General features: G+C 51.3%; 1 protein-coding gene across 1 annotated transcript; it reads left to right on the top strand.

Annotated features, from left to right (window-relative positions):
- Nucleotides 1-327: 327 nt before the first annotated feature.
- Nucleotides 328-24,495, top strand: ERICH3 (glutamate rich 3). The gene is made up of 16 exons (XM_054294567.1): nt 328-389; nt 2,783-2,876; nt 3,514-3,639; nt 4,602-4,673; nt 6,406-6,525; nt 7,601-7,678; nt 8,184-8,285; nt 10,559-10,774; nt 11,387-11,561; nt 12,321-12,516; nt 14,470-14,846; nt 16,991-17,212; nt 18,034-18,501; nt 18,759-18,905; nt 19,649-21,684; nt 22,083-24,495. Exons 1-16 carry the CDS (start codon nt 370-372, stop codon nt 22,146-22,148), a joined length of 4,515 nt encoding a protein of 1,504 aa, XP_054150542.1. The 5' UTR covers nt 328-369; the 3' UTR covers nt 22,149-24,495.
- Nucleotides 24,496-26,052: the final 1,557 nt, after the last annotated feature.

Here is a 26,052-nt window from a genome sequence, read left to right as displayed (position 1 = left end):
CTCTGGAAGAGCTGCCTGGGGAGGGTGTGGGGCCATTCCACACCCACTTGTGTGCGTTCCAGTGCAACCTGTCCCAGGTGACCCTGCCTTGGCAGGGGATTGGGCTTGGCCTCTCCAGAGGTCCCTTCCAACCCCAGCAGTTCTGGGGTTCTGTGATTCTGGGGCTGCGGGCGGAGCACCGGCCGTCTCCCGTTTCTCCCTCCCCTTTGCGCGTCTCTGCCTTCCTTCCTCCCGTCCCTGCCTCCCTCGTCCCTCCCTCGTCCCTCCCTCCGTCTCCTGGCGACGCCCGGGACGCGCCGGTGCCGGAGCCGCGCTGTCCCGGCTGTCCCCGCTGTCCCCGCTGTCCCCGCTGTCCCCGCTGCCGCTGCCATGAGCGCGCCGCAGCCGCGGTGAGTGGGGCCGGGGCCGGTCCGTGCCGCCTTTGGGCGCTGCGGGAGCCGTGCCGGGCTCGGGGCCGCGTCCCTGCGGCCCGCTGGGGCAGAGAGCGGGGCTGGGGCAGAGAGCGGGGCTGGGGGGGCGCTGCCTGCCTGCAGAGCCGGGGCTCCGCTCGGTAAGGCCTCCTCTGCGCAGGGGCATGGAGCCGTGGGGAAGGGGCTGCCGCCTGCAGGTGAGTCCCTGGTTACCTGCCTTCCGACCTGCAGGTGTTGAGTTCAGAGCATCCGGACTCCCCCCAGCTGATGTCACAGACAAACAGCGAGGAACAGAGAATCTCTGCAGGGCTCTGTGACAGAATTTGGCACATCCTGGCATAGTGGGCGATGATCTGAGTAAGCAAGCAGCGTAGAACTTGCTCCTGGGCCGCACAAGAGATCAGTAGCAGAACGCTCCTTTGGCTCCCAATTCCGTGTGCGGTTGTGAGGCTTAAAACTTCCTCTGGGGGGGTGGATGGCACACGGGTGCCAGGTGGAGCACAGGCACCATGGTGCCCTGTGACTGCCAATTAATAACTGAAGCTTTGGTGCTCTCTTCCATCATTTATTTGGTGATCTCCAATTTAATTGCACTGTGAAATATTAACTGTGAATGTTTGCTTTACAAAACACATAGGATGCCTGCTGTGGCTTTGTTTTGATATCCTTCCAAATGAGTGAGAGCGGTCTTAAAATTTACCATGGTACACAGCTCTGGCTCTGAGTGTAGGGCTTTGGGTCAGCTGCCAGCTGAGAACAAATATACTGTCAATAAATAATAGTGTCGATGATCATAGCATCATAGAACTCTAAATAACCTCAAATATAAAATTACTGACCTAAGAGTGACATGTTGTCACTGGCTGCGATGCCAGAGAAACAAACATGACACTCATCTTGGGAAGAGCGTTAGACATACTCCAGGAATCTACAGATCAGTCAGTTTAGGTTCTGTGCCAGGAAAATTGTCTGCTGTTCTAATAAAACCCCAGCATTTTTAGAGAGAAGAATGAACAGGATAAATGGGCAGAGATAAAGGAGTCCCAGGAATACCCAGAAAAGGGATGTGATTACTGTGACACACAGGCTGTATAGAGCTGTCTGAGGCTGGTGCTTTCCCTTTGCTGTGTTTTTTCCTAACATGGATTTTGTCAGTTCTGCACTTCTGCCTCTTGCAGAGGTTTTAAAGGTGACTTTTGTGTGTGGTTCTTTAATACCGGAACCTTGAACAAGACAGCTCAGACAAGAGCTTCTCTTGTCCTTGTGTAGATACTGGAGCAGGCTAAACGGGAGCAGTGGTTGCTTTGCTGGAGTGTTCCTGAAATATAAAATTACCCCCAGGCACTGGTCCATGCCAGCATTTATGGCTGCAGGAGGTTCCAGGGCTGGAATTGTGGCACAGCCAGACCCTGGCGGGCCTGCTTGCATTCCTTACAATGATTTCATGGATGTTGGCTCAGGCCCAACACAATTCCTTATTTCCTCTCATACCCTTTTGAACTCTGAATTTAATTCAATATATTTGAAGGCCAGCCTGTTCATAATTTAAATGAGAAAATACATGTTCTGAGACTTTGGTGAAACAGAAATTGCCACATCACTGTGTTCAGATGGGAGCTGCATTTTAACTAGCTATGTGGTCCAGGATGTCTTAGGTGGAGGGGTAAATTAAAAGGAGTTGGATTGAGTTTCTCCTCTGCCTCAACATGCAGCTGCCAGGTGATACCATAAATTAATACTTAGCAGAATTGGTAGAATCTGGTGGTTTCAAATGCAAACTCTGGATTAAAAAGGTAACATAGAGCAGTTGCTATAAATACCAGTATTTAACCAACAGGCATAAAAGGGTAACCTACATTGTTTATTTAAAGTTTAATTTATTGTGGGCAGCTACCTTTGAGTGAAATCCTATGTAAAATTCCTGTAAATCCATGATCTCTTTACTTCAAAGCATTTCTCCTTTCTTTCCTTGAATATGCTTTTGTGTGTGGCAGATCAGCCTGGCAATAAACATATAACTGAGTTATCCAGCTGAAAGGGATGTAATAGAGGCACAGTGCATTTAAATCTACAGCAAAGAAAACAAAACAGTTCAGTCTCTTGTGTAACTTGAGCCCAGAGAGCCTAGAGATCAGTCTGAACATATTATGTGACATGTACCTGACTGTGCAGACTGTACAAATGTGAAAGGATTTTGAGTATTACCAACTGCATCCTAGTGTCACTGACTTCTCTATTTGTCCTGTTTTCCAGACGGGGAAGTAAGATATGTTGTGCATTTTGTGTAGTAAACTGTGGGTAGCTCTGTTCAATGTAGTCTGTAATAATTTGTCAGTCAAGGAGATTATAGACATCTCCATTTTTTATTGCAGTATTCTTGAAACCTATAACAGTCTTACAGACAAACACCTAGTGGGATATTTCAGCAATGCCAGGATAAGACGACATCTTCAGAAATCAGGACTGGTGAGACTGAAAACTTTTCCTCAATTCTACATTCAATTCAAAATGTTTTTATGCTTTTTTCCCCCCAAATATTTCCTTTTACTCATTCGAGTTTCCCTCTGCAAAGTGTTTCAGTTTGCAGATATACAGAATCACATTGGTTCACTCATGGTTTTTACACTGTGAAATGTAAGCATCTTTGGCTAGTTTAAATAGCTTCAGTGTTATTTTTCGGAAGTATTTAATGGAAAACTGAAGGATTTGGTAAAGGTGAATAAGCTGGACATTTTGTTAAACACCTGGTGCCCTCCTGGGCGTGACTCGTTTGCACAGAGAGGTGCAGCAGGGCAGCGGGTGTTTGATCCTTCCCACCCCGTGGCCTGTGGAGGGTGAGGCTGAGCCCTGGGCTGTCAGAAACGCGGCTGCTGCTCCTTCCCTGGGGCTGGGGGAGCTCACGGGGTCAGAGATAGCGCAGTGCTGGAAGGGGAGCTCCTCACCACGGCAGGGCAGAGGGAAACAAACCAGAGCGACGGAGTGGTGTGCTGGGAACCTGCACCAAACCAGAGCGAGGGAGCGGTCTGCTGGGAAACTGCATTGTTTCAAAACGCACTTTATTTCATCTCCTCCTTTTCAGTAGCATTCTGTTTGTGCACGGCAGATCTCCAGGAGCGGCAGAATCATACCGGAGAAGGAATACCGCCTCAATGCCATAAGGAGGGACCACCAGAGACACGTCCAGGGCTGCTTGGCTGATGCCATATATCACAAGGTCCTTGACATTGAGGTGTGCCCTTACTGAGTGAGCCTGTTGTTGTCTTGTTGTTGTATTTCTAAAGTCCCGTACTGTCGCAACCATATTTCTAAAGTCTTGTAGCTTCTCGGTGATACTTCTTGGGGGCAGTTCTTCACAGCTCTGACTTCTTCTCCTGCTTGTTGCTCCTTCTTCGTCAGGGCTCCTTATCAGCTCAGCTTGACTGGCCAAGCCCAGCCCCTTTTATCCCAGTTATCTTCACTAGCTAAAACTGCAGCCCAATTAAGGACATTGCAGCTGCAGCCCATCAAAAACAACCGGGGCTTATCAGGGCAAGGCCCATATACAGATATTCAATATACAATACAGATATTTTACTAAGACTCCTACTATATGAGCCTTCTCGGGTGTTTCCCCACTGACAGCCAGGGGCTGCTGACGTGTACTGGGCTGTTCTCCATGTGTGCCCTCGTGCTCCCTGGAAGGCTCTTTCCTGCTGGGGAAAAGGACAGACTTTGTGCTTGAGGCTCCCCACGTGAAACCTCCGTGGGCCTCTCACTGTCACACCATGCTATTGTGAGAGCAGGCACTGTCCTGCCTTCCTTATTGCTTTCTGACAGCTCTCAGATTATGAGATGATATTCACAGGGCTAGTTTGCTTAACAAAATTCTGATAAAAACAAACCAGTTTGAACATATTTATATATATGCTCTCTGAGTGCAAAATCTGGGCACATTCCTATGGGATATCAGGAATGGAGCTGGTTCCTACAACTTTACCAACTGTACCAGTGCTCAGTTGTTCCCTTGGCTGTGTGAATACATGCAGGTGAAATGCAAAGAGATTCAATACACAGTAGTTTTATTAGAGGGCTCACTGAGAGCAGTGGCCAGGGAGAAGGCATGGGACAAGCAGGACAGAAGCAAGAGTTCTTGCACACACTGACATCTCATGATGGCCAGTAATGGGATTTCTCTTCCTCTTGTATTGATAGCATCATCATCAGCTGGGGATTAACAGGAGACTTGATTGTTCTGCCAGGAAAGAGACGATGCAGTCAGCCAAGGTAAGGCTTCAGCAGTTTGGCTGTGTTGGGTGGTAACCGTGGGCCTGACCAGTGGTTCATTGAGACAAGTGCTCTGTCTCTGATGTGGACAAATACAAGAAACAGGCAAACAGAGGATGATCCCGCCCCAGTTACATCTCCTTTGTCCTTTGTCCAGAAGTTCAGGAGCTTCCATTTATGCATTTAATTCCTTCTGAATCTAGTTATTCCTCTACTTCTGCAGTGCTCTTGGTTGGGTGATTTAATAATGAATTGCATGAAATGGTATCTCCTTGCATTTCTGCATAGTAATAAATGTATCTGCTGTCTGATATGTCTGTTCGATGCTCCATTGTTCTCGGTATGACAAAAGTTATTAAGTGTTGTTTTTTTTTCCAAGGCGTCTGTGGTTTTACATATGTTCTTCTCATTCCTTCTCAGTTTTCCAAGCTGAAGGTCCTCAGTCTGAATTTTTCTTAGGTGAACCACTCCAGGCTTCTCATTACCGTTGTTATTTTTTTACCTTTTCTCGTTCTACTATTTCTGTTTTGAAATGTGGAGCCACACCAGAATGAATAATTCAAGATATGTTCTCCTCCCAGTAATTCTAGACCTCTCTGCTTTTGACTGCTGATGAGCACTGAGTTCGTGTGTTTGGTTGTTTGCCTCTCCACAGGATTTGGGCAGAACTGGCATGTGAGAAATCAGAGAGTTTTAGGAGTCTTCATTTAGCTGTCATGTAGGTTGAACTTGATTCTCTAGTTACAGTCATGGAAATCCCATAGAAGTCAATGATTCTTCTCCCCATGCAATCACCTGAATTCATACGGGAAAAGTCATCCTCATTTTGGCAGAAACATGCTCAGAATTTTATTTCTGTATTAGGAACCTGAGTGCTTTGAGAAGAGTGCCTTGAGAAGGTGGCTGCTTCATTGAGCAGCTGGTAAACAATGTCAGGTGTGTTAAACTGTAAATAATACATCTATAGGCAAATCATGGGGTAGAGAGAGGAGGAGATTTTCCTGAAAGACACTGGTCACTATGGAAATTGCAAAGGTGTCATTTGCTGATGGAACTCCTGTGGTAGGGAGTCACCCCATGGAAGCAGTGATTCAGGCACCTTGTCAAGGGATCCTGGGCTGGAATAATTTTGGAACGTAAACCAGAACTGCTTCCTTGAGAAAGACACCTGCAGACACCTGATCTGTGTGTGCTGTGCTGCCATGCTGGGTGCAGGAGCCTGGCTGGAGCCAGTGGTGTAATTGAATTCTCGCCTCATCTGTTCAGTGAATTCATCTGAGTCGCTCACCTGAAAGGAAAGGAGAAAGGCAGATGGCTGAGCAAGGGAGGGTGAGAGGCAGAGCTGTCTGTTTGCAGGGGGGCAGCCATCCCAGCACTGGGCTGCTGAGGTGAGAAGGTGGGGAGAGGCTGCAGTCACTGCAGGAAAGCGGCAGGCGCGCTCAAATTTAAAAAAGAAAGAGACCTTCAAACAAACCAAGAATTGTGAGATATACAGAAACAGACATGAATTGATTCTAGTGGGTCAGCAGCTGGAGAGAGCTGCAGGAAATGAATCAGAGGTGGGGACAAGTCTCACACTCTCCCATGATGTTCTTTCTTTGCTTAACCAGCTGTTCCATCGGGTCCAGGCCAGCTGATCGCCACAGCTGTGCAGTGACAGACAGATGTAATGAGACAGACATCGCTGGTTTTGGATCCAGAGCCTCAGAGACATAAATTCCCTTTCTTTCAGATCGAGCGCTTGATGGGACAAGTGTCCCCCCTGTACGCCCCCCACCCGCCCGTGGCCCCCAGGAACCACCACGCGCTCTGTCCCCTGGTGTCCGGAGAGCGCACCGGGCGCTCGCTGCGGGTGAGTGCAGCAGCAATGCATGGCTGCCATGGGGCACAGACAGCTGGGTGTGCCCAGGGACACAGCACAGGGCACTCACTGCCTGGGGCACAGACACTGAGTGTGCCCACAGACCCCAGCACAGGGCACTCACTGCCTGGGGCATTCTGCCATGGGGCACAGACAGCTGGGTGTGCCCAGGGACACAGCACAGGGCACTCACTGCCTGGGGCACAGACACTGAGTGTGCCCACAGACCCCAGCACAGGGCACTCACTGCCTGGGGCATTCTGCCATGGGGCACAGACAGCTGGGTGTGCCCAGGGACACAGCACAGGGCACTCACTGCCTGGGGCACAGACACTGAGTGTGCCCACAGACCCCAGCACAGGGCACTCACTGCCTGGGGCATTCTGCCATGGGGCACAGACAGCTGGGTGTGCCCAGGGACACAGCACAGGGCACTCACTGCCTGGGGCATTCTGCCATGGGGCACAGACAGCTGACAGTGTGCCCAGGGACACAGCACAGGGCACTCACTGCCTGGGGCATTCTGCATTAGGGCCACATCCTTCATCACTTGAGGCTCATTTCCCGTTTGCTGGGTTGGGTTAAGGAATCCCTAGAAGCTAGTGTTGCAGGAATGGCACATCGGAACCCAGAAAAACCCCAGAAACCTTTGCTGTCTGATCAATCTGCTTCAGTCTTTCCCTTTGAGCTGCCTCCTGACCTCAGGCAGGCCACTATCAGTGTGTTTAGTGTTGTCAGTGGGCGCAGGGGCTGCGGACAAGGTTACGCATGTTGTAAAGCCCTGAAAAAGGTGGGAGTCTTTTAGAAAACAGAGCTGAAGGAATGAAATCAGACTGGAGCTCATTTCAGAAGGCTGTGTCTAGGAGCTCTGGCTGTTGCTCTCTGTGAACAGCAAAGAAGGAGTGTTAATATAATGAAAATATACTTGAAATATAATAGTACTAAAGCCTGAAGTCAAAGGTCAAATATCTAGGTCAGTTTCAACTGTTTCTCTACATCAATAATGATAATTGATGCAGATTGAAGAGAAACTTTTGAGTCCTGAATGACCTTTTTTTTCATATAGAGGGGACCCAGACTTAGATTTGATTATGGTGATGGACGTTATTATTTCCGAGCCAAGGAGCCTCCCGTCTCTAAGGTGGTGAGTGAACCTCAGTTCAACAGTGCTGTTGGATGTTAACATTTTAACTTGGTATTCTGAAGGGTATACAAGGAAAACATGAAATAAAGCAGTCAGAAAAATCTGTGAAATTGAACAAAAATGGTACATTTTTGTTGTGCATTCTCCCTGGGTCCACGTGCTGAAGTCACAGCACACTGCTGCAGTTTCTGTGAGTTCATTGTGTTTGCCACAAGACTGCATAGTGAGGAGATAGTAGCAAACCTTGAATTTATGGCCAAGAGTTGTTTTGAATGGTCAGTTAGGGGTGCCTAAAGGGGTCTGGCTCTTTGGAGGCAGACTAGAAAATGTCATGTCCTGCAGGTACCTGTAATCACTCACCACTTCCAGATATCTCCATCAGTGCTATTATTTTTCTTTGTGGTGCTGCTCTGCACTGGGAGCTATACACTGAGATTTTGTCATTGTTTTCTTTCTCCTTTTGTAGAGTTCCTTGTGACCAAATACAGCTCCAGGAAATATACAGGAAATATACCCCCTTCTTGGTGGGGCTGCAGCAGGGTCTGTATCAAAGGCTTCCAAACAGAAGTGCCATGCACTGCAACATTATCAGCAATTTGCCTGTGGGGTGAGGCTGTACTTCATTCTGAAATTAAACTGTCCCACTTTAGGGACAGTTTTGTAATATTGTTTCAGTACTGTGGTTCCCAGAACTGTACATGACAGGGAACATCCCTTTCAAATGGCATCAACTTTTATTTAAACTGTCCTTTTTCACTTCCCCTCAATTTTCAAGACACTGTCTTACTGGTCTAAATCCCAGTTCTTGATCACAGTGAGGAAAAATGTGGTGACTTACCTTTTATAGTATAAAATCTTTCTGCATACAAAATTTTCTCCCTCTATGTAGATTTTCTCTTATGTAGAGAGAGAGAGGCAGCACCTGGTTGACTCCAGAAACTTTGCAATATTTTCAGTTGCAAGTCCTACAAGTTTTCATCATCACTTACAAAGGAGCTGCAAAGTAGCAAAAAATTCCTTTTTTTGATCATTCTTTCTACTAAATCACACTAGTGGGCTTAGAGAATGAGAGTCAAACATGGTCTTGATATATTTGCAGTTACTTTCCAGTGATATTTGGACTTGTCTTCTGTTCTAGAAAAATGTAATTGGTTTTGTGATATGCATTCCATGGGGTGAGAGGGCTTTGGAGTGGGACTGTGATCTGCTACCACTGGTGTAAATAGCTCCCTTCTGATCTGTGCTTGCTGTGTATCTGCATGGTCATGGTTCTTCAAGAATTTGCTGGTTGGTCCTGTTTATGTCTACTCAAATTATGGGCAATATAATGGTTTCTTTAGTGCTCACAACTGACAAAACAGTTGTGAGCACTAAATCAGATGTAATTTCTGAGAACATGATGCAGAACTCAGAGCCACAGCATGCAGCGTTTACAGAACTTGTTCTCTAGTCATGCCTTACTCTTATGGGCTGTGGTCCATTTCATTCTGCAGAGCACTAAATCTGTAGTCAGATGAGCAAGCAGCATTTTGAAGCACATCCTGTATCACTGAGGCCAAGTGATGTTTCTGTTTTCTGTTGGATGACTGGCTGCTCTGGGATGTGCTTTCCAGCTGCAAGGGAGCAGCAGTGCTGCAGGGCTGTGCAGGGTTCTGTCTGAGATGAGATCTCGGTGTGCAGTGCTGTCTGTATCTCTGAAGGTGACATTTTCAAGCAATATGGATGTTGCCTTGCAGATTAAAAGAAAGTGGTTTAGCACAGGAATATTTTCATGAGCAGAATGCCAGGCCCTGGGTCGGGAGCTGTGTCAGAAGGATGCCTGCCCTGGGTCAGGCTGTGTCAGGAGGGTGCCTGCCCTGGGTCAGGCTGTGTCAGGAGGGTGCCTGCCCTGGGTCAGGCTGTGTCAGGAGGGTGCCTGCCCTGGGTCAGGCTGTGTCAGGAGGGTGCCTGCCCTGGCTCAGGAGCTGTGTCAGGAGGGTGCCTGCCCTGGGTCGGGAGCTGTGTCAGGAGGGTGCCTGCCCTGGGTCGGGAGCTGTGTCAGGAGGGTGCCTGCCCTGGGTCAGGCTGTGTCAGGAGGGTGCCTGCCCTGGGTCGGGAGCTGTGTCAGGAGGGTGCCTGCCCTGGGTCAGGCTGTGTCAGGAGGGTGCCTGCCCTGGGTCGGGAGCTGTGTCAGGAGGGTGCCTGCCCTGGGTCAGGCTGTGTCAGGAGGGTGCCTGCCCTGGGTCGGGAGCTGTGTCAGGAGGGTGCCTGCCCTGGGTCGGGAGCTGTGTCAGGAGGGTGCCTGCCCTGGGTCAGGGGCTGTGTCAGGAGGGTGCCTGCCCTGGGTCAGGAGCTGTGTCAGGAGGGTGCCTGCCCTGGGTCAGGCTGTGTCAGGAGGGTGCCTGCCCTGGGTCAGGGGCTGTGTCAGGAGGGTGCCTGCCCTGGACCAGGGGCTGTGTCAGGAGGGTGCCTGCCCTGGACCAGGGGCTGTGTCAGGAGGGTGCCTGCCCTGGACCAGGGGCTGTGTCAGGAGGGTGCCTGCCCTGGGTCAGGCTGTGTCAGGAGGGTGCCTGCCCTGGGTCGGGAGCTGTGTCAGGAGGGTGCCTGCCCTGGCTCAGGAGCTGTGTCAGGAGGGTGCCTGCCCTGGGTCAGGCTGTGTCAGGAGGGTGCCTGTTGCTCGGTGTCAGGGGCTGTGTCAGGAGGGTGCCTGCCCTGGACCAGGGGCTGTGTCAGGAGGGTGCCTGCCCTGGGTCAGGGGCTGTGTCAGGAGGGTGCCTGCCCTGGCTCAGGAGCTGTGTCAGAAGATGCCCGTTGCTCGCTGTACCGGGCAGTCAGACCGTGGCCGGTTCCGTGCTCGGGGTTTTGCGGGAGCGGTGTCCCGTCACTGGGATGTTTTTCCAGAGGCAGAGCAGCGAGCTCAAGTTCCGGAACCCCATGGATTACATGTCGGGCGCGTCCCCGTACCGGCCCAGCAAGCGCCGCCGCCGCCGCGCGGCCCCGGTGCCGCCGCCGCGCCCGCACGTCGGGGACCGCTGCATCCCCGGCATCCGGCGCGGGCTGCCCGTCGAGAGATGGTTCCACTCCACCACGGGCTTCAACGAGCAGTTCTTGATCAACGTGAGTGCTCTCTGTCCCCGTACGGGCGCATTGCATCCCTCACTGGTGTGTTTGCCTGATGCTGAAAGATGTGCATACCTAGTTTGCATAAAGAAAATGTATAACTATTAAAACATATATAATTGCTATGCATGTCCCTGTAAACTAAAACATTTGGTGATTTTCATCAGCTGGGGAGAAAAAAGGGGCTGAACAACAACACAGATTAACAGTTATTCAAAGCCTGCCACTTCAGTCTGTCTGATCCTGTCTCTGGCACTAGAATCTCAGGGATTTGTGAAATGCCTTGAGTCTATGAACACTGCATCAGTTACACTGTCTGCAGCCAGTTTTAACTCCTGTAAATAACGTTGCAGGAACCCTGGACTGGGTGGGATGATATGGGTCATTAAACCTGGCCCTTGAAATCTGGGGCTATTCAGTGCATTGGGTTTTCAGTTGGAAACGTATCCCACACCCTCTGCATGTTACAAACACTTCCCCATTTAATCAGCTCGCCTCTTGTTATAAAAGCCTGGAAGTCTCCAGCGTGAGCTGCACTGATGTGAGCTTTGTTTTTGCCCCTTGTTGGAGCTGGGAGCTGAAGGCATTTCTGTGCATTTTCTGCTGCAGAATACCAATGGGTTCCCCAAGTCCCCATTGTGCAGCAACGCCCTGGTCACCATGATCTACCTGGGAAAGAGTAAGCACGTGTCACTCCGTGATCACAAGGATGAAATCAAAGTCTATCAGCAATACTGTGGAACAGAAAACATTTGTGTCTATAAAGGCGACCTGTTGGAAGGAGGTAAGGATGGAGCCAGAGAGTTTGTATTGATTGTGGCAACATCATTTTTTTGCTAAAACTTTGCCCTGACATCAGAATGATTACAGCTCAGCTTGGTCAAGATGTATGCATCCAGGGATGTTTATACCATCTGCCTCCACATTAGACCTGGATCTACTGTCCCATGATTGAAAGTGAGGTTACAATTGCTTTTGCAATGATGGTAGAAGAACTTAGAGAATTGATTTAACAAAATGCTTGTGGCTTATGCTAATTATCTCTAGAGATATATGGTTAATAGAGCAGCTGTAGTAATAAACTATCCTTAAAGGGGGGTTATCTGAGTTGCTAATATGGGTCAGTGAATGTTGCTTCTTATTCCAGAAGGAAAAGTACATAGTGAGAGCCCAGTTCCCATCTCTTTTTGGGAAGTGTGAGTGCAATTTCATCACAGCAGTAAAAGATGAATCGTGTTCTGGAAAACTGGACATAGGAAATGGCTGGGAGGCTCTGGTCTTTGTCCTGCTGTAGCAGTGAGTGGCCAGGCTGACAGTGTGACACTTGTCCCAGCTGTCCCACCTCAGGATTCTGGGGCTGGCAAGAGCCAGGGCTGTGTGTGTGGAGTTGAACCGACTGTTGGACAGACCTGAGAACCCCAGTGCCTGTCCACAGAGGGTGACGTGGTGATGCTGTGGCGATGCAGTTAAGATAGAGCAGTTGCTACAGGCTGACAGTGAAGCACAATGTTCTTCTTTGAACCCTTTTTTTCTGTGATTGCAGACACCTTCCAGTTCATCTCTAAGAGGTACCTCGGTTACCCGTTCAGCCTCACCTTTTTCCTGAACGGGCTCCAAGTTGACAGGCTGAGCTCTTGCTGTGAGTACAGAGGCTTTCAGACCAAGAGGCCGTGCCGGCTGCAGCGCAGAAACACCTACTTCAGGGTGCTGCACGTGGCAGGAGCCCCTCCTTGCTACAGGTATGGACAGAGCGCGCTTTGCTCACAAGGACTTGACTTGGAGAGTTTCCAGCTTGTTTCTCTTCTTTCGTCTCCCTGGCTCCATCCACGCAGCTCTGTGGAGCCTGCTCTGTTTCTCAGTGCCCCGTGGAAGGGGCAGGGTGGGGGCACTTGTCAGGGCTCCCATCCCAGGGCACCAGCTCAGCCTCCAGGGCTGTGTGCACAATATGGGGACACTGCTTGGGGCAGGGTGGGGGCTCCTGTCAGGGCTCCCATCCCAGGGCACCAGCTCAGCCGGTTCCCATGCTGTGTGCCCCCATGCCCGTGCTGGAGCAGGGGGCAGTGCCTCTGGGGTGGGCTCCATGTGCCACCCGTGTGGCTGTGGCACAGTGGCCGTGGAATAAACACCGAGCGTGCTGCTCCGTTAGCTGTGGTTTCCAGAGGCTTTTTTGGCGATAATTGATTTTTAAGCAGCTCTGCCTCTGAAGTGAGATTCTGTTGTAATAGTCCTAGCTTCAGAATAAGGCAGCACTGAATATTTGTTATGGTTCAGAAGCCAAATCTGTGCAGAAAGGTCTTGGGCAAATGTCAGTGCTGTGACCAACAGCTGTGATTCTGCCAAGAGGCTTTAATTTTCATAAAATCTTCCTTTTCTGTAATTGTTAATTCAGGCCATACATAAACTTACGGACATGTGGATAATTTAAAATCTTCTGTATTATTTTAATAAATATTTTTTAAAAGAGCAGCTAGCAGTTGGAACAAGAGACTCTTCACAGAGGTGTGGTCTGTTCCTTCAGGAAAGGACTAAATTCTTGCAAAAAATGCTAGTTTATTGTACCATAGTTTTTGCTCCAGTCTAACAACAAACATGATTTATGTTCATTGCATGTTCAAAGGAGTGAGAAGCATCTGAATTCAGAATGCCTTAGTGGCTATAGATTTTAGGAAATGCCCCAATCTCAGCTTTTTGTGACTTCTATAAAGATGTGAAGTGAATTTTCAGAATTTAATATAGTATCCAAAAACTGGATTAATTAATTCCTAAGTTACTCTCCCTTTCTGTCCCCCTTTCCCTCTTACACTTAGTGATATCTCTCTTTTCCTGCCTGTTATCAATCCAGCTGACCTTATCTGATGACTAAAAATCATCTCCATTAACCTGATTTTGCCCATAAATGACAACCATTTTCACACCCCTTCAGGCCAAGTGCACTTGGGTTTGTTTTCTGCTCTATGACATACATGGAATGCCCACTCTGGTTCCCAGCTGATTCTCCCTGGTGGGTCGATGCTTTGGCTCACAGCGAGGGGATGCTGCAGTGGTTTCTGTACCACGCTGCATGCCTTGCTCTGAGAGCTTTCTCTGGCCAAGGTCTGCAGTTCTGTGGAGCTCCTGACTGTGAGAGAGGGGGGGGCATATCACTCCATTTTATACAAGAGGGGCAGTCTCGACAACTCATTCAAAATGCTTTGTTTTCCATCTCTTTGGGTTTCTTTTAAGTAGGCAAACAGAACAGAAACAGAAAATTACTTTCTACCTTCTTCTTCCCGCACAGTTCTTAGACCCAGCAGATAAGTACAGAACGCCCGGTGTTACCCACAAACCCTCAGTTATCACACTGCTGGGAGTTACAGCAGGATCTGGGTCCAGAGCACGTCTGCCTTTCTCAGTGGTCCTGTCTTCGCAGCCAATGCTCGGTGCAGCTTCAAATGAATGGGCACCTGTAATAATTTTGGTTCTGTTTGTTGCCTCAGTGTAGGCAGCTTTGCTGTGCTCCAAGGAAGAGCTGCATCTGTGCTGGGGGCGCTCTCGGGGATTTCGGGGCGCTTCTCCTGCGAGCCGCTGAGGCGGGCAGAGGCAGAAGGGCATTGCTGTCCCTGCTAATGACAATCTGAGCTCGCTGTGTCTGCTGCCCTCTCCTGTTCAAAGGAGGAAAAATGTGACACTTCCCAATCTGCGTTATTTTATAGGTGCTTTCTCGCGATGGGTCTGGACAAAAAGCTGTACCCTCCCAAGAAGAAGCTGAAGTTCTACTCGAGGCCGCACATGTGCTCCTGCTCTCCTTACTGCGCGCACAGCGAGCCCTGTGACAGCAACATGCCGCCCAAATCCATTGAGGACTCGGTGTCACTCACCATAGCCAGCCAGGAGGACAGCGTGGACACTATCGACGAAACAGTCGACTCTGAACAGGAGTGCTGCGAGGAAGAGGAAGAAGAAGAAGAAGAAGGAGAAGAAATAGAAGCAGAAGAAGTAGAAGAAGAAGCACAAACAGAAGACCGATCTTTTGTGGAGACTGAAGGCACCACTCAGGAAACCACCACTCAGGGAACCACCAGTGAAAGTGGTACAGTATTCCCAAACATGAGCAGGGGATGAGAAATGGGAGGGGATGGTTCTGGAGGAGGTCTGGGGTTGTGGACTGCCGGCTCTGACTGGGGCATGAGAAACGCGGTGATGTCTGTATCTGGGCCTTGGAACTGGAGGGGCTCCTTTCAGCCATGCCACAGGATGAGGTGGTTTGCAAGAGCCAAGAAAGAGAGTAAGGAAGGGTGGTGAGGCAATGACACAGGATCCCCAGAGCAGCTGTGCCTGCCCCATCCATGGACGCACTCAAGTCCAAGTCAGACGGGGCTTGGAGCAGTCTGGGATAGTGGAAGGTGTACTCAGCTATGGAAGAGGCATCAAGCTCAGTCTCTGCCTTTACTTCCTTCTTATCATAATCTTCTTTGAAGGCAATCACATTCACAGAGAGATTTTAATTCCTACTTCCTATTCCTATTTTTGCTTTCACAGTTCTGCAGTATTGCTACTCATCTGACAGTCGTTAGTCCCTCCGGATGTGTGTTTGGGATTAATGAAGCCTTTTTCCTTCAGGAGGAACTGCCCTTCTGACAGAGACCTCACTGCCAACACTGCAATTGGAATCTCAATTGATTTTTAATACAGAAAAATAAATCTCCTTATTCCCTTAGTTCTCATTGTCTTGGTAATTGTTTGTTTGCCTGACTGGTTCTGCATCAGGAACTCTTCATTTCTGTCCTTGGTGTTCTGTCACTTCCGTGCGTTAAAAGCCCTGATGGAAGGAAGGGAGGGCAGCAATAAAACCTGCAAAGTGAGGAACGGTGTTCCAGCAGTGCAGCTGGTGTGGCAGCAGTGCAGCTGGCCTGCGTGGCGCAGCGTGTTCCAGCAGTGCAGCTGCCCCGTGTGGTGCAGTGTGTTCCAGCAGTGCAGCTGGCCTGCGTGGCGCAGCGTGTTCCAGCAGTGCAGCTGCCCCGTGTGGTGCAGTGTGTTCCAGCAGTGCAGCTGCCCTGCGTGGTGCAGTGTGTTCCAGCAGTGCAGCTGGTGTGGCAGCAGTGCAGCTGCCCTGCGTGGTGCAGTGTGTTCCAGCAGTGCAGCTGGTGTGGCAGCAGTGCAGCTGGCCTGCGTGGCGCAGTGTGTTCCAGCAGTGCAGCTGCCCCGTGTGGTGCAGTGTGTTCCAGCAGTGCAGCTGACCTGCGTGGCGCAGTGTGTTCCAGCAGTGCAGCTGCCCCGTGTGGTGCAGCGTGTTCCTGCGTGCGCAGGGAGCCCGCGGCTGCAGGGCTGCTCTGGATTTTGGGCGGCAATCCCCGACGTGCCCGTGCTGTGCTGGGATGTGCAGAGCGCAGCTTTGGGGCAAGGGGAGCTCTCCAATGCACCTGCATGCAGAGGGTTTCGCCCCCGAGCCAGGCAGAGCGCTGTGCAGGGCGGGAGCTGCACCGAGGGTCCCTGGGGGTCCCTGCCAGCTCAGGGATCCATCAGATGTCCATCAGACGATTACTCTGTGGTCCGTCAGACGTCAGGCTGGTGCCTGCCCGAGTTCCAGAATGTGGATATAGGGGTGGTGATTCTGTGCAGGCTTTCTTTGTGCTGGGTTTTCCCCCGGGTCCTGGAGGAGCATGTTAGAGCGCTGTGATAACAGAGCGCCTCTGCAGTGCCCTTTGGCTGCAGTTCATTAAATTCATTGAGCTTATAAGACACTTCTTTGCTATTCAGCCATGTCAATATACATTTATTGTACTTTGCGGTATAATATATTACCTTTCTCCAGCTTTCTCAATTGCTTTTAATTTCTTTTCATCACATCCAGTTTTTTCTCCTGTTACAAGAGATTCTTACATTTAATTTCTGAGTTTTCCCAGCTCTAAATTTTTCACTTTCCATGGCTGGTAACTTTGTTTATTTTTGGTTTAATGTATTCCTCATACCTTTAGTTTTGCTACATTTTTGCTACTCTATGAAAAACACAATGCTTTTTTATGATAATATGCTCTCACAATTCCTATCTGTGGTCTTAGATTCTCTCATGGCTTTAAAAAGACTGTGCAAATTCAAGGGCAAAAGGAGATTAATGATGTTAATTAATATCAACTCAGAACGTTAACACTGGCTCAGTGTTTCCATCTGCTTAAAAAGAACTTTTTAAATTGTGAATTCTGTTTCCTGTCTCACAGTACAATTCTTCTATTTTAGAATATGATGAAGATTTTGAAGATGAAGAAGTTAATGAAGAGGGACAGATTGGTGATCAAATGAATGGAATGTCAAAGTCATCCTCAAATGATAAAAACCATAATTTAGACTATGGAAAGAAGACTGAAACCTCATCTCAGAAGGCACTGCAGGCCTCTGACAGTGAGAAAGATAGAAGTGGCAGATATTCTGATGACAGGGACTCTGAAGATGATCTACCAGGTTAGTTTTGGTCATGACAAGGCTTGGAGAAGCTGACCTGATGCATGTTTTACAGTTTGCACGTGTCCAGTACGTATGTTGATCTGCATGTGCCCTTCCTACTGAAATGTATTTTATCTGCTATTAATGATGCCACTGAAGTGCAGTGCACTTCTGCATGGATTATAGTTCTGACACTTTTATTTTCTTGGCCTGACCAGATTTTTCGGTCTTGAGTTAGACCAATCTCTTCTTGAACCCTGCAGATTGTGGACAGCAGCAAGGCTGTGCAGCAGGCAGCTCTGCTGTTCAGCTCACTGCCTGATGAAGAATTACAGCCTTTTTTCCCCTCAAACTTTCCATTTATGAATTTAATATGATGGTGCCTGTATGCTTTTCTAGAGGAGACAGTGAACTTCATCTCCAGTTCTACCTGAAGGGTTTACACATATTCAATGAGTTAACAGAAGGGCGCTGAGGGATTGTTGCTGTGGTTGAAGTCTTTTATCTAATGAAGCTGAAGAGTCTGTATTAAACCCTGTCTAAAGCCATATTTAGAGGTGCATTTGGAGATGTATTTCTATGTGATTGATAGAACTACTCTATGAATCTTTGATTTATTTCTATTATCAGAAAAAAACCCTCCATGTTAAATGGTTTAATTTTAATACTTCATACATCTGGGCAATGTTCTTCTATTCATACTTACTGGAATTTTGTCACAATATCCTCATGTGGTATAATTCAGAGAATGCTACTGGATGGGATTGTGTCCCTTTGTGAGTGCCCAGTGAATGCAGAGGTTTAGTGACAAATACTAAATTAAAATTTGCTGTTTTCAGAGAGGAGGCCTGCAGACTCTCTCTCATCCATGAGCACTCAGTGCAGCGCTGAGACTGACTCACAAGCTGAAATGAAGGCAGACCATGAGAATTGCAAAGAGGACTGCAATATCAAAAGTACATCTGATAGTGCAGCACATGCACACTGTGGAAATGAGAATGGGGAGAAGAAACTGCTCAGAGTGGAGGAAAATCAAGAGAATTCTGCATTGGAAAAGAAAGGAATAGATGAAGCAGACAAGACAAAACCAGAAGATCTAACAGCAAGGGAAGATACTAGAATTTTTCATGAAAACATAAGGGCAATGCAGCATCAAAATCCTGAGGTTAACGGGGAATTCAAGCAGACTGGGTCAGGAGAAAGTGACATGAATGAGGAGGAGGAACGTCCTCCAGTGCCTTGGGACAGCAGGGTATTGAGCAAGGAGGATGGCAACGAAGAGCCTCCCTGGCGTGAGGAAGGAGGGGGTGAGTACAGTCCCTCTGCACAGCTCTGCGTGCCTGTGCTGCTCTGTTTGCCTTGCACTCATCCGTGCTGCAGCTGCTGTGGGCTCAATACCCACTCACAGCATTAACACTGGCTCAGTCTGCTAGTGCTTAAAGTGAAAGGATTTGGCCAAAAATGAATTTTAAACCATTTTAAAGCTGAGATGGCTGAATGGTTTCTACTCCCTTTTCCCTCTTTAATGATTTCTCTTTCTTGCTTCCTGTTTTCTTTGTAATAGTTTTTGAAGACTGCAAACCAGTCCAGGAGGAAACAGCCAAAGCAACTGGAAATGATCATCCTGTGAATTCTGACCCCGAGCCTGGTGATTTGTGTGCCAATGAGGAAGAAAAGAATGTAGCAAATACAGAGCATGGTGCCAGTGGAGGTAAGATTGGCTGTCAGTCAGACGCAAGGATTACCTGAAGTCTTGTAATGGAAGTGTTTGCCCTTTCCCTTTCCTTTGGCTATCAAAGTCTCCTTGTGCTTTTTTTCTTACCTAACTTGTAAAAATCAGGTGATGACTAGGTGGCATCTGTAGTCATGTATAATGAATGCTTTTTTTGGCCGTTAAATGGTTCTAGGAGAAGAATGCAGGCCATGAAACAACTGTGAGTCAGAAAATGGCTGTGGAAAGCAGGAATGTAGTGAGGTACCATGTGCTTCCTGGTAGTGTGCAGCCTCCTTGGGAAATGCCGTGGTTCCCAGGGGCAGGAATTAACCCTGTATTATTCCCTGGTGTAATTACAGAATCCACAATTCTTTGTCCTTTCTGTGCATATTTCACATGAGCAATTTGTCGGCTATTTCTGACTTTCTGAGTGTCACTGTCAAGCTTACACATGAGCTCCCTGCAGGTAGGTAGGGAGGCAGAGCAGGCAGGACAAGCATGACTGGCCTTGCATCAACACTTTTAGTTAAATTCTTTATGCCAGATGCCAGAACAGCAGTAGTCAATCATGGTCAGAGTGCAGGGATGTGATGAGCAGCAGCACAGCAAGGTCTCTGTGGGTGCCCAGGCTGCTGTCCCTCATGGCTGGGCAGCAATGGCACCTTTAGCACTAACCCTGTGGAGCGCGCAGCACTCAGGCAGGCTGCTGAGCAAACCAATGTCTGATTCTCTCCCAACAGCAGCAGATGGAAGGCTCCTGGCAGGAGGGAGGAGAAGCCTGGATGTGCAGGAGGCAGCGGCACGAGCAGGGGAGGCCACGGGGCCGGGACAAGCCCCGGAGCAGGACGGGGCTGCTGGGGGAGATGCTGGCAGCGGAGAGGCCGCAGGAAAAGCTGCAGGGGCAGGGGATGCACTGCCCCAGGCAGGCACGGGGGCTGCGCTGGGGGAATCTGCGCCTGAGGAGGGCACCGAGGCACAGGAACGGCCCCGAGGAGAGGGAACAGGGCCGGCAGTGGAGCTGGGCACAGAGGGGCCAGCTGGGGAGCAGCGGGTGCTGGAGGAGGGCACGGACAGAGAGGTGGCACTGGGCAAGGCAGCAGCTGGCACAGAGGGGCCAGCTGGGGCACTGCCAGGCGGGGAGGCACACAGAGCCGTGCCCCAGGGGCAGGACGGGGCTGGGGGCACCGCTGAGGTGGAGGCTGCAGATGAAGGCCTCAAAGGAGCAGAGGAGGAGGTGGGCGAGCCAGTGTCCGAGGCAGGGGAGTCCCTGGGGCAGGGAGGGTCTGCAGGGAAGGACACGACGGTGGCGGCTGTGTCAGAGGGAGAGGACGCTGGGGAGGATGCTGGTGTGGCAGCTACAGATGGGAATGCCAGAGCTGTGGGCCCTGAAGGAGTAAAGGCTGTTGATGAAGACTTTTCTGAAGGGGAGGAGGCTTTGGGGAAGCCTGGGGCTCTCTGGGAAGCACTAGGGGATATGGAAACAGGAGAAGTAATGTCTGGAGGGAAAGGGTTTGTTAAGCCAAGTCAGTTTTCCCAGCTGAAAGGGTCAGAGAAAGAGTGGCTGGAGATGGGGAAAGCTGTCCCAGGAGCTGCAGCAGCACTTGAGAGTGCTCAGGCTCTCCAGAGAGTGGAGGACGCGAGAGCAGAGTCTGTGGAGGCTGACAAGGGTCCTGCACTGGAAGTGGCACCTGGGTTAGGGGCACTGGGGGCTGCTCGGGGGGATCCTGTCACTGAAGGGTCTTCACAGGTGGAGGAGACACGGGCAGTGCAGGAGGAGGGCGCAGCAGAAGCACTTTGGAGTGGAAACCCATCTGAGGGCAGCGAAGCAGAGACAGAGAGAGCAGTGGGAGGAAAACCCGAGGGAGAGGCGGCGGGAGGGTCTGCAGGGGCGGCCGGAGCGGGCTCGGGGCATGAAGAGGAGGCCACAGATGGAGCAGCAGGTTCAGAGGAGCCGGCAGCGGGGGCAGAGGGGTGGCTGAGGTGTGGGCAGGTGGGAGGGCAGGGGAGGTGTCCCGGGGAGGGGGAGCCGGGGCTGGTGGCCATCGCAGTGCTGGGCGGGCAGGCCGGGCCCGGAGCGCTGCCCGGGGCGCCGGCAGGGCCCGGGGAGCCGGCAATGCCCGCCGGGCCCGCAGTGCCCGGGGCTGGCGGGCTGGGCACTGGGGCCATGGCACAGGCCGGGGTGGCGGCAGCGGCGCCGGGGGCACAGGGCGGGGCAGGGGCACAGCCGGTGTCGGCGGCGGGCCGGGAGCCGGGAGGGGCCGGGGAAGGGCCGGCCGGGGCACCCGCGGCTGCTGGGCCTGAGGGGCAGCGGGAGGCGGCGGCGGGGGGCGAGGCGCGGGCCGCGGGGCCCGCCGGAGCGCGGCAGCCGGAGCCGGGCACGGAGCCGCTCGGGCACCCAGCGGGGCTCGGAGCGGGGGCGCTGGGGGAGCAGGCCGCTGCACAGACCCCCCCGAGCGGCCCCGGGCACGGGGGAGTGGCGGCGAGGGCGAGAGGAGCGGGAGGCGAGGGGCTGTGCCCGGGCACCCCGCCACAGCCGGCAGCGACAGGGACAGCGCGGGGCGGGCACGGGCGGCAGGAGCCGGGCATGGAGCGGGATGCAGGGCAAGCCGGGGACGAGCAGCCGAGTGCCCCTGAGAACAGCAGAGAGGGCGAGGTGGCCGCTGTCTCGGCCAGCGCCGGGCCTGCTGCCGCAGCCGCGGAGCCAAGGAAGGACGGTCCCGTCGGAGGGAGCCCGGCAGCCGCTGACGGGGGCGACAGGAGCCGCAGTTCCCGTCAGGTGAGTCCTGCCTGGGGCAGCCACTGCCCCCAGCAGTGCCCAGGCTGATTCCTGTCACAGACGGGATGCGCCACCTCGTCCCATTCCTTGCCCGTTCCTCAAATGTCTGCTGACGGTAGCTGGGTCAAGGGATGAGAAGTCCTTTTGAGTGGCGGCTTCTGCGTTGTTTCCTATGCCCCAAATCGCGTGCAAATAAATCCCTTTGCTGTGGCACTAATTCTCACAGCCCTCCGCCCTCCCTCCCCTCCGGGAGCGTGTCGCAGTTCTGGTGGCAGGGGTGAGCCCTGGGAGCACTCGGCTTCCCTGTGACTCCGGCCTCTCCTTGTAAATGTCACAGCTGTACCTCAGCAGCTCCGAGTTCAGCACGTTTTCTGTGATGTTTGGTTGTTGTTTTGTAGGATAGTGCAAACCCAGACCCACTCATCATGTCCTCAGAAGAGGATGGGGAAGAAACCCTGCTCTGAGCTTTTCCTGCAGCCCCTCGGTGTTGTGTCCTGCCACATGCTCTCAGCGCACCGCGGGTTTGTGCCGGCTGGGATGTCGCTCCTCTCTCTCTTCACTCTGTGAATAGCGCAGCCGCCTGTCACGTTTCACTGGAGCAGCTCCTCAGCGTGCAGCAGACAACTGGAACAAGCTTGTGTCTGCCAGCCCGGGAAAGCAGCACTCCTTTGGAAGGACGAGGACAGTAATCACAAGGATTGTTCCACAGCTGTCTGCCTTGTTTTTCTTGAAAACCAGAGAAGTACTGGGCTGACTGAACTTCCCCTCCTCCCCTAGGCACCGCTTGTTCCTGCAGGCAGGCAGGGCTGTTATCCTGGCATCTTCCCCACCCATGCCAGGGCAGGGGAGCCCTCCTGCTTGCACAGTGCCCCCGTGCCAGGAGCGTGTGGGGGGCTTCCCTCCCCTTGGGCATCCAGGCTTGCTGCTGGCCACACTCCAGGGCATTCTCAGCACGTGGAAACGTTGAAATTTGTTAAATCAGAACAATTGCAACAGGTATTTGTAAATGCATAAAGCTTGGCCTTCTGCTTTTGCTGGAGTCACTCAGGAGGAGCCAGTGGAGCCTCAGCTGAGGCTGCCAGGAGGGTGGTGAGTTTAGAGCTGTCTCAGCCTGGCTGCCCTTCCCTGCTGCCCAAGGCTCTTCTCAGCTCTGCTGCGCCTCTGGCAGCGCTGAGGCCCCAGGACCCTTTTGGGCCAGGCAAAATCCCTTCGGGGCTGGGTGTGCAGCAGCCCGTAGGCACTCCGAGCTTGGTGGGTGCAGCAGACTCAGCCCCGCAGGGTGGGGACTGTAACTGCCTTTTCAAGGAGGGAAAAGACACTGAAATGAGCAGGATTTTGAGTGGATTGGTGCTGTGAGTCACTTCAGATCAATAGACACGGAACTGGAAACTCAAACGTGATCAAGTGGTTGCTGTGTGTTTGCTCCTAGAGACATTCCTGTACTAGAGCTGCTTGCATGTGTGTGTTTAGTCTGCACATGTCTCAGAGGGTTGTGCTTTCTCTGTCCATACCCATGCCTACGTGTTCACTCAGGCCTATTAAATACCTGTACCAGTCTGTGCAGCTCCTTCAGTTTGTGCCAGGGGTTTAACTGTAGGAATAAGCCCTGCCAGTGCAGCAGGGCCTGAGCTCCAGTGTCCACCTCTGGTTGCCAATGGGCTGACTGATGCTGGGGTGAGTGTTTGTGCCACTAAAGCTGCCTTGTGCAGGTACCCTCTAAAGCTCACGCCCAGGGCTGCAGGTGTGGCCACACCTGGGTGTTCGGACACGGGACTGGCAATTCCCGGGGACAGGTGAGCAGAGACACAGAGGGATGCAGGGATTTGCCTTGGCAGAGATTCCCTGGGAGCCCCTCTGGGGCTGCAGGAGAACCAGGGCATCAGAGAAGGCCTTGGTGAGCAGAGCAGTGTGACTGTAAGGAACTGGAATGCTGACAGATCATCATTTAACAGTCTTGAAATATTTATAAGTGACACTTATGTGTATGGTTGTAACAGTTGGGGGAAAGAATCCTGTGGTTAGGAACATATATGTGGACTTCCAAAATGTTAGTGTCCCTGTCACTTGAGCAGGCAGAAGTTTGGTAATAAGCAAACCCATGGAAATGGATAATTGTATAGGTTTGGAAAAGCTTCCCATAGTCCTTTCTGCTTTCCTATATTGTACTAATTAGTAATTAACTTCAAAATGAAAAGTAGGTTGCACTTAGGGAAAAACAAGATGTGCAGCAAAAAGAAAAAAAGACTAATTATTAAAGTGAGCATATGTGAGCAAAGCAAACTATCCAACAGTGTTGCCACTGGCAAAACTCATTCTTGGCTCATCAGGAAGGCTTTTTTAACTCCCTGAAGTGTCAGGTATTTTCAGTTGCCTGTCATTGGCTTCTGATGGTTGTGCCTCAGATGTGCCTCAAACAGCTGGAACCTGGTGACATTCCACAGCTGAAGAGATGCATTGAATCAGTTCAAAACCATGCCAGCTGTGCACCGTGGACACAGGATGGGAAAAGTCTAAAGTCTAGCTCCTGGAATGGGCACCAAGCCCTGGCATTGCTGGCAGATACGTGGAACAGTGACTCACAGACACCACCAAGGATGCTGGGGGTGCACAGCATGGGCAGCTCATCCATCTGTCTGAAACGAGGGCTGCAGGGTGGGTTTCCTGCCTGGGAATTGCTGCGTGGCTTTGGGGCTCAGCTGTACAAACCAGACAGGACCAACTCCTCTGCCTGCCCATTGGGGCTGAGCCTCTGAGGCAGCCCCTCTGTGCTGTGCCAGCCATGCAGTCCTGGCTGGGCTGTGCTATCCTGGCTGTCCTGGCTGTGCTTCCTGGCTGTGCTGTGCTATCCTGGCTGTCCTGGCTGTGCTGTCCTGGCTGTGCTGTCCTGGCTGTGCTGTGCTGTGCTGTCCTGGCTGTCCTGGCTGTGCTATCCTGGCTGTCCTGGCTGTGCTGTCCTGGCTGTCCTGGCTGGGCTGTCCTGGCTGTGCTGTCCTGGCTGTGCTGTGCTGTGCTATCCTGGCTGTCCTGGCTGTGCTGTGCTGGCTGTGCTGTGCTGTGCTGTCCTGGCTGTCCTGGCTGTGCTATCCTGGCTGTGCTGGGCTGTCCTGGCTGGGCTGTCCTGGCTGTGCTGTCCTGGCTGTGCTGTGCTGTGCTGTGCTGTGCTATCCTGGCTGTCCTGGCTGGGCTGTCCTGGCTGTGCTGTCCTGGCTGTGCTGTGCTATCCTGGCTGTGCTGTGCTGTGCTATCCTGGCTGTCCTGGCTGTGCTGTGCTGGCTGTGCTGTGCTGTGCTATCCTGGCTGTCCTGGCTGTGCTGTCCTGGCTGTGCTGTGTTGTGCTATCCTGGCTGTCCTGGCTGTGCTATCCTGGCTGTGCTGTGCTGGCTGTGCTGTGCTGTGCTATCCTGGCTGTCCTGGCTGTGCTGTCCTGGCTGTGCTGTGCTGTGCTGTGCTGTCCTGGCTGTGCTGTGCTGTGCTGTCCTGGCTGTCCTGGCTGGGCTGTCCTGGCTGTCCTGGCTGTGCTATCCTGGCTGTGCTGGCTGGGCTGTCCTGGCTGTGCTGTGTTGTGCTATCCTGGCTGTGCTGTGCTGTGCTGTCCTGGCTGTGCTGTGCTGTGCCATGCTGGGGAATGTTGGGACCTGCTGCTGGGCTCACTTCTGGCTGCTGTCCAAACCCTTGTCTGGTTGGACGCCAGATTGTTTTAATCTAGATCACCTATTGCTGATATGTTAAACCATTTAAAATATCACTACAGCTGCCAGGCACTGGCAGGTCTCCAAAACAGGGTAAGAATCCTCTTAGCATCTCATTCTTGGTAAATATTTTGGAGTGCTGGGGCTTCTCTGGGAACAGCACAGGCTATTTGCACTCTCACAAACTGCTTTGGAACATGTTCTACTCATTTACATATTTCAGAGTTTTTGTTTGTTTCACTAAGTGATCACGCCTATGAAACATGTTTTCCCCCTGAGCCTGATTTTCTGCTATAGAGAGCAATTAACTAAGACATTGTATCCTTCAAGGAACCAGTAATTTTAATTAGTATTAAAATTAGTTGCAAGCACTTGTCTTTTTAAAGAGCTTTTAAACTAAAAAAGTTTTGCATTCTGATTTTTTTGTTGTTGTTGTTTCCCTGTGTTCCCCTCTGACATGTTCTGAGAAGGTGCTCAGGGATGACACCAGCAGCTCAGGTATCAGTGAGTACACAGAGGTATTAATGCCCATGAAGTCTGCTTCCTTTCTCCACTTTTATTTTTCTAATCCAGTTTAGTTTCTGGTTTTCAGGCCCAGTCACTGAATGCAGAGTCACTGCCTGGTTACTTTAGCAAGGGAAAAAGAATGCAGAGATATTTGTAAGATACCTGTTGAAAA

The sequence above is a fragment of the Melozone crissalis genome, unplaced genomic scaffold (genome assembly GCF_028551555.1).
Source record: "Melozone crissalis strain CALT ecotype California unplaced genomic scaffold, PUWL_Pcris_2 ptg000254l_1, whole genome shotgun sequence".
Classification (NCBI taxonomy): domain Eukaryota; kingdom Metazoa; phylum Chordata; class Aves; order Passeriformes; family Passerellidae; genus Melozone; species Melozone crissalis.
The sequence above is the reverse complement of the archived record's forward strand: the minus strand, read 5'-3'. Positions and strand labels throughout refer to the sequence as shown.

Bases quoted from the DNA above. Each gene is read 5' to 3' on its own strand.
- ERICH3 (XM_054294567.1), top strand. From the start codon at position 370: ATGAGCGCGCCGCAGCCGCG. The intron at 12,517-14,469 runs GTATGGACAGAG...GTTATTTTATAG, and splicing joins GGAGCCCCTCCTTGCTACAG to GTGCTTTCTCGCGATGGGTC. The intron at 21,685-22,082 runs GTGAGTCCTGCC...GTTGTTTTGTAG, and splicing joins GGAGCCGCAGTTCCCGTCAG to GATAGTGCAAACCCAGACCC.